The sequence below is a fragment of the Amphiura filiformis genome, chromosome 7, assembly GCF_039555335.1.
Source record: "Amphiura filiformis chromosome 7, Afil_fr2py, whole genome shotgun sequence".
Lineage (NCBI taxonomy): Eukaryota > Metazoa > Echinodermata > Ophiuroidea > Amphilepidida > Amphiuridae > Amphiura > Amphiura filiformis.
In genome coordinates, this window is record NC_092634.1 from 71064631 (window position 1) to 71072667 (window position 8037).

At 38.8% G+C, this 8037-nt stretch overlaps 1 protein-coding gene across 1 annotated transcript; it reads right to left on the reverse strand.

Moving 5' to 3' along the window:
* Positions 1-724: 724 nt before the first annotated feature.
* LOC140158056 (uncharacterized) lies at positions 725-7776 on the reverse strand. The gene is made up of 4 exons (XM_072181304.1): positions 7431-7776; positions 3092-3936; positions 2280-2512; positions 725-1337 (listed from the first exon to the last, which is right to left on the reverse strand). The coding sequence occupies exons 2-4, from the start codon at positions 3932-3934 to the stop codon at positions 725-727; spliced, it is 1689 nt and encodes a 562-aa protein (XP_072037405.1). The 5' UTR covers positions 3935-3936; positions 7431-7776.
* Between the last annotated feature and the right edge of the window lie 261 nt (positions 7777-8037).

An 8037-nucleotide genomic window follows, 5' to 3' on the forward strand; every position in this document is an offset into this window, starting at 1 on the left:
ATTTGTGATGCAGTCAAATTCAATGTTTTATATATTTAAAAAATTATGCTATGCATGTATTATGGGGTTTATAACCGGGCTTTGAAATGCGTTAAGGCGAGTGAGATGACAGTAGTTATGTTTGTCAAGTTTTTGCCTCATAATTATAAAATTGCAGTGTATTTCTTAAGATTAATATCTTATAGTAAATGAGGAGTAAGTAAGCTAATAATCACATTTATATTTCCACGTCTTTTGAGGTTCTTGAAGTAAGGCCAATAACATGTCAAAACGAAAGATTTGTGCGTTTGCCCCCATGCACATGATGTGGATATGACACTTCTTATAGAACCCATAATATTCCTCTTGCGTGTCATGCAACTTTATTTGTCTCACATTTGAGTGCAAACACCGCTAGGTCATGCTCCATCTCCTACCAGGTTTTAAAGTCGCAAGTTGGTAGTTTCGAGACACCCTGGCTGACTGAGTTGATGTTCTTTGTTTGCCGCGCACCTGTACAAGCCAGTAGTACGTGTCCTTCGTGAATGGCCCATTGTGCCCAAGACATACAAACATACTTCTGGCTTCAACAGGTGCATGGGAAATAAAGAACACCAACGCAGTAGCCAGGGCGTTTCGAAACTACCAACTTGCGACTTTACGTACGCTCATTTCGTGGTACAAGATATTTGTATACCGCTGTTTGACAATATTTCAATCTATCGAAGCTATCGACAGAATACAATTATATTACTGTATACGTGTATATGGGGTTTGGAAATTTCAACAGATTGAAATCTTGGCAAACAGAGCCGTGTTCAAAATTCTTTCTCTCAAGTAGCTTCACCCCTTCCCACACACACCAGCATAGTTCACTTGTGGTGACACCACGGCAAGGGAAAAATCCAAATGCTGCTCGAAGTGGGGAACATATCCCTCTCACCATAAAGGCTAGCACATGGGTAGCGATTTCTGGTGTTGCCGGCTTCCCGCTGTCCAGCTCTTCCATACGGGCACCAAAACTTCCCATCTCTGTATTTAGACTACCTAGGTTCACAAACCCCATCATGCGCCCAGTTCTTTGGTTGAATACAAGTCCTGACTTGATTTTCATCTCATCATATAGGAGTGAGACGTTACGCTTAAATTGTTTTTCATTCTGAAGGTTACTGTCCTTCCAAATCCTATCTAGCAACGCTAGGTTGTACCCTTCCATACACTCGGTAAAGTCTGTGTAGCAATTTAATGTTGTCTGAAACTTCAAAAAGTTTGATTTGCGAATCATTTTGTATGCTGCCGGTGACTTCGCATGAAGTGCCACACACCACTTTATCACTGCTGGATGCCATCGCATACTTCTGCAAAGAAGGAAAAGAAATGACACACAGATTATCTAATTTGATCAAAAACAATCAGTCATCACCTGAAGCACGACCTGACTTAACAATTTTGGACTCAAAATATGGAATGTAATGGAAGTGAACATCTACTCAACTAAATTTAGGTAAAAGTTACAACATGACTTGACTCCACCTGAACATGAACTCTAGCCAGCTCTACTGACTTGATGTAGAGGTGTACTTTTTGAGGCTTAACATTGTTCTTAAAATACAATTTTGAGTTTTTTGCATCACTCAGGTTAGAAAACCCGCTATTCAGAAAACCCATTATTCAGAAGGCCTGCTACTCAGAATTTTCTGAGTAGCAGGCCTTCTTTTTTTTCTAAGGTAAAAGTAAAAGTTGGCTTTTTGTTGAATTGTCCCGCTACTCAGATTTATTTCTAACACTAAACCCTAATCTTGCAAAGGGCCTGTTAATCAGAAGGCCTGCTACTCAGAAAATATCCGCTACCAAGGAAATATTTTCTGAGTAGCGGGCCTTCTGATTTAAAACAGGTTTTCTGATTAGCAAGTCTTCTGGTTAGTGGGTCAGTTTAAATAAAAACAAGCCAGCTATTCAGAATTTGACAGGTCTTCAGAATAGTGGGCATTTTGAGAAACGGGTCTTCTGAGTGACGGTCGCACCCTTTTTTTACACAGACCTTCAAACTTAAAACACATTTTGATTTCCTTGGAAGCTGTGTTGAGAGTGAAAAGCCCACCGCATCTAAGGTCAGGCCTGTACGCAGGATTTTTTTTTCTTCCCAAATTTTTTTGACCAAATAAGCGTAAAAACATGATATTTTTGCTCGCTAATACGCTCGCATATTGTGATATTTTGGGACTTTTTGTATACTTTAGCAATTTTTTTAGGGGGGTGCCCCCATGTGCCTGATAAAGGTTTATGTTTGTGCATTTTACCTTGCATCCTTCATTTTTGACATTTTCCGCTGCTCCTCCCACAACAACCTCTGGTAGCTGTCCTCTGGCATGCATTCCTTCATGTCACCCTCCACTGCCTCAGCCAATTCTTTCATCTCTTCTGCTTGTTCTTCATCCAAATCGATCCCTTCTCTCTCCAACAGTTTGTCTTGTAGCTTATATCTCTTCCTCTTTTCTGACTGCCTGGCCTGCTGCACATTCTTTAACTTAATCTATAAAGGAAAAATAATGATAAAGAGATACAACAATATTACCAAGCAGTCATGATAATGTGTAAGCATTTTCTGAAATCAAAATAACATTGAGTCATCATAATCAAGAAAATAAAAAAAAGAGTGTTGATTTATAGTTTTAATATTTTTTCCAGAAAAAATTGGGGGTACATGTATACCGGTCCTTGCCGATGGTGCGCTGAGAGTGAGACGAACCAAAACAATTCCGCATCTCATCTGAAACATCTTGGTACTCGCGTGCAGGTCGTATCAAGTGCATCTCTCAAATGCGCACATCATCCATGATGCTTAGAATGAAACCGAATACCCCCAATCAATTGATGGGGTCAAGTCCCAGTTCTCATTCTCTTAATTCTGTGGGTTCCACACTAAAAAAAAAGCCACAATCAATCAATCAATCAGGTACAAAATCCTAGTGGACCAGTGAATATTGACATATCATGTACAGTATTCATAATGATGTATGATATTAACAAATAGGCTTTATTTTGCCTCCATTATGCTTTCTCTTTACATTGAAACATTGTATTTATGATAAAACAATGTTCAGGGACTTACCTGCACTTCAGAGGGTGAAAGTAAATCATTCCTGACTTTTGAGGATGCTGACAGGTCAAATGGATTCAGCTTTCTGTGTCTCATTTGTGTTGTCATGGAGCTCAGATCACTTCTGTACATGTGACATGCATTGCATTGATTGCGGTTGGGTATTTCACACCACATTACACAGTTTTTGTGTCTTACAGTTTTTTCATATGTCTTTCCGTTCACAGTCAACTGTCCTTCACATACATGACCAGAGGGAAAACTTGTACCTCTTTCTTCTCTGTCTTTAAGAAGTTCTCCGTATTCCACATTTCCTGTGCACAATTTTAAGCTCGCAACTTTGTGCAACACTTCTGCTGTGAATTGTGATGGCAAGCCAAGACATTCTCTGTTAGCTATTGTCTTACCCAACAATTTCACTTCCCACTGTCCATCTTTACCCACTGTCACACTCCTCTCCACAATGTCAGAATTCACTCTTAGCTTTACAAATCTGAAGTCATCATTTTCTCCTGCGACTACTGAAAAGCCCAAACTTACAGCGACCTCTTCTTGAACTTTCTCCACTGTAGAATTTGGGTCACTGTCTACGCATATACTGCATGAGGTACCAACACACGCTTGAAATTCAAAAAGTTCTATCTTGGCTTTTCTATCCAATCGCCTCCTACAGGTATCACAAATATATGGTGGATGAATGTCTTCTGCATCTTCTTCCAGCTTCACATTGCAAATTTTATTAATTTGCTTTGCCTTCTTCTTCTTTTCAACTGGTTTTCGGTTTGCTGACAAGGCACGTTGCAGACCACAAAGTCTACAAAACTTACGTAGTCCTTCGACATGCTTTGACGCCATATCTGTAAAAATAAATAACAAAGGAAATTATGCACTCAGCAAAAAAAGAATACGGTATGGTACAGCCAGGATTTTGGAACCGAGGGGGCACAACTTATTTTTTGTTTTGCCGATGGAAGTTGTGATTTGTTGACCCAGAAATTTTTTGCATGGTTTGAAAAAGTGAAGAGCAAAAAAAATAAAAAAATAAATAAAAAAAAGGGTTATAGGCGGTACCAACATAAAATCACAATTTTTTTTATGTCAAATTCAATTTCATTCACAATTTATCATTTTTTTTCTGCCACCCTGGGTAACACTGTATGTCAATAGTCTCCCCAACCAAGAGGAACGTTTAGTATTTATTATCATTTAAGGGGGTACTACACCCATTGATTTTTTTTTTGCATTTTTTGCATTTTGTGAAGAAATTACAAAAAAAATTGGACAAAGTGGTATGCAAAATGAAGGGCAAATCTTCTCGTTTTATTGGTGGTATCGGTATCAATGTAGCTTACATGCTTTTACAGATAGAAGCCAAAAGGAGGTACATCACTGATGATTTAAATTCACTTCATTTTGGAAAGCTTACTATCAACGGATTTCGTTAAAATTTTGGGTATGTGTTGCTAACACATTAGGGAAATAAAGTTGATATGTAAAATGGGAATAAGTGGTTCCTGATTTCTTTTATGACTTCATGAACTTGGTGCTCCACAACTATCAAAAAAGGAACTGGTTAAAATGCTTCTATTTTCAATGTTGAGCTATATTTTGTATTTTTAACTTGCGACATTATTGCACTGAAACTTAATTAAGCCATAGGTAACAGGTTACAACAACCATACTACAGCAATGATGAAAAAAATTGTATTTCTTGTCACCTATACAACCATATTGGGTAGTTTTCCGTAAGCTTAGCTTTTGTGATTTTGGTAACTATTTTATATTTATTTGTGAAATCCGTCTCAACTAGGCATTCTAAATTGTACTCACCATTTACATCCCAAGGTATATTAGTATATCCACCATGCACTTCTCGATATATATCCAGTTAAAGACAGAATATCAAAATTATGCCTCATATGATATCACAGACTCTCACATGTGTATTCAAAATTGATGCTTAAATTTGACCTGAACCAATTGACCTATAACCTGACATACGGTGACCTAATAGCCTTTTTCTTCTCCTAACAACTAATGACTATGCATCTATTGTATAAGTGTTTATTTAATTTATTCAGTGTTATATCATGGTAGGTATTTTGCATGTACCACTATAGATTTTCTATAGAGAGTATAACAAAGGATTTAATGTATTCTATTCATGTACCCTACTTGAACATTTTGTAAAAAATAAATTATGGTTTGTTATGAAACACAGATCTGAGTTACTAGGTTACAGTAAACAAAAAATATATAGGGCTAAAATTACTTACTAAAATGGTTGAAAGTCACTTTATATGTAGATATATTTTATAAATTTAGGACATGAGGTGATAAACATATATATGTACTTAATAAATTTGCAAGAAAAAAAAGAAGAGGGGTACTGATGAAAATCGGGGTATTATATCGCCTTAAGGTTGATGGCAGTGCATGACTGCGGGTATAATAATGCAGGGGCCGCCAAAGAAGGGGCGTCAAAAAGAATTATAAAAGAAAAAAAAGAGCATAAAAATTGTGAGAAATTATTGACAATTATGACGCAAATGGAATTATACATAAAATTTGTTGTTGTTTTTAGTTGCTAGCACATATTTATTTTTTTTTGCTCTTCAATTTAATTTTTCCAACCATCTAAAAAAATCGGGTCCACCTTTTTGGGTTGTTGGAAGGGGCGGCAATATTCACCTTGGTACGCCAAAAATCGCTTGCCACCCCTCGGCCTGCCAAAAAATATGTGCCTCCCCTTTGCACATGCAAAATTTTCAGTATCCCAATTTGCCTCACTGATGAGTAAAAAAAATAAATTCCCCCCACCCAACTTTCTGCAAAAAAATCTGCCTGACCCGAAACTCCCATGCCCCCCCCCCCCCCGAGAATCTAATGGTGCATCCCTAAATGGTCCAGATACATGTTGCGAGCAGGAAAATGTGAAAATTTAAGCGTTTCCATACGGTACTTGTTTCCTAAGCCTATTTAGAGCATTTTATATAAAAGCCGCCCATGAATGTGTGCCAAGATCACTTGCACCCCCCCCTCGGCTTGCCAAAAATTGCTTTCGGATCACCAAAATTTCTTGCCCCCCCATTTTCTCATAATTGCACAGCCCTAAAATAAATTATTGTCCTCCCCACCCACCCCCCCCCCATTTTCTCATAATTGCACAGCCCCTATTGCCCTCCCCCACCCCATCACTTTTTAGTTTTCTCAAGAGCAGGAAAATGTGAAAATTTAAGCGTTTCCATACGGTACTTGTTTCCTAAGCCTACATATTTAGAGCATTATATATAAAAGCCGCCCCATGAATGTGTGCCAAGATCACTTGCACCCTCCCCCCCCTCGGCTTGCCAAAAATTGCTTTCGGACCACCAAAACTTTCTTGCCCCCCCCCATTTTCTCATAATTGCACAGCCCCTAAAATAAATTATTGTCCTCCCCACCCGCCCCCCCCCCCCATTTTCTCATAATTGCACAGCCCCTATTGCCATCCCCCACCCCATCACTTTTTAGTTTTCTCAAGAGCCCCAGCAATACCCCGGTACACTAGTTTGACCAAGCAATTCCAAAGTTGCCGGCCCTGGAGGGGGGGCTACTGTGTCCATGACCATGTCTTCCCCCCAAAAAAAGACAACCAGTCACTGCCAGAAGTACTATCATTTGTATGGTTTCATGTTTGTACCAACTACCAAGTGCCCGGTCCATGAACATAAATCATTGGCAAAACAGACTTCAACGAGCCCCACTGTAAACTCTTCATTTGGTATCAGTACTACCCCCCCCCCCCCTCCTTCATTGAATTTGATTTTGAGTACACTCATCATCATGACTGAACTGAAGTCGGATATGTATTTAAAAGCATAATTCACAATTTTTATAGCTATTTTTATTTTTCAATAACATCCACCGCCAGCCCTCTCTACCCTGGCGGGCCCGCTTAACCCTCTGCCGGGAAGATTGATTCGGTTCTTCTTTGTCTCGATTTATTTGTTTACATTCGTGCATTTAAAGATGGCGACTACTATGCATGAACATCGTATGGTGAAAAACGTGCATTTCATTCGCTCTGTTTTATCTAAAAATCACGGAATAAAATCCAACTTTAAGAAATATTACAGTAGACGGTGTCATATTTCACTACAAATTGGTGGAATTTGGATCAAAATACCAATTTCGGGCAGCATCGGGCACTGTAAAGTTAGGGTTCATTATTGAGTGTGTACTTTTTTGTACACATGGCACCTTCCCTTTTCGCCACAACTATCGTACTTTTCTCACAATAAATGAATCAAAATTGTCTCTTTTTTCTGAGCTAAGAAGTAGATAAAATCTTAAAATTGTCATAACTTACCTCAGGAATGGCCTATCACGATGAATTTTGCACTGAAATACGCAGATTTTTGTCCAGGATTCGATCGAAAACAAATCAGAGTGATTCACTGGTAAACAAAGGCACTGCGCATGCCTGAAGTTTCTTGCCTTCATAGGGTCATGGCCTTTTAGCTCAGAAGTGATGAGTTTGGTCAAATGAGGGCAGGCTTGTAGCGGCGATGATCATCGCGTTCAAAGGACATCTCCCGCTGCGATAGCGACCTTCGAGTTTCCAATGTTTTAACATAGAGATTTGGTGGGTGGTTTAATTGGATAATACCAGTTACGTAAGGGGTTTTTTGGTCGAACTTTCTCCTTCTCTACTACCTCCATGATCAGCCAGATGATGCACTGATCTGCTTGGGTTGCCAGTTGACTTCTTGTTGGTATTGATTGAAGTAACACTGGCTATCTGATTGGCTAGAAATCGATCGCTAGATCGATCAGTGGTGGAGTACAAACTCAAAATGGAGAGATGTATTCAATTCGATTGAAATCAATATTCTATTATTGACGCAGATAAAGAAAGTGGTATTATAGTGTGTTGATATAGTACATTGTATAGACGTGTGCTCTCTTTCATTAAG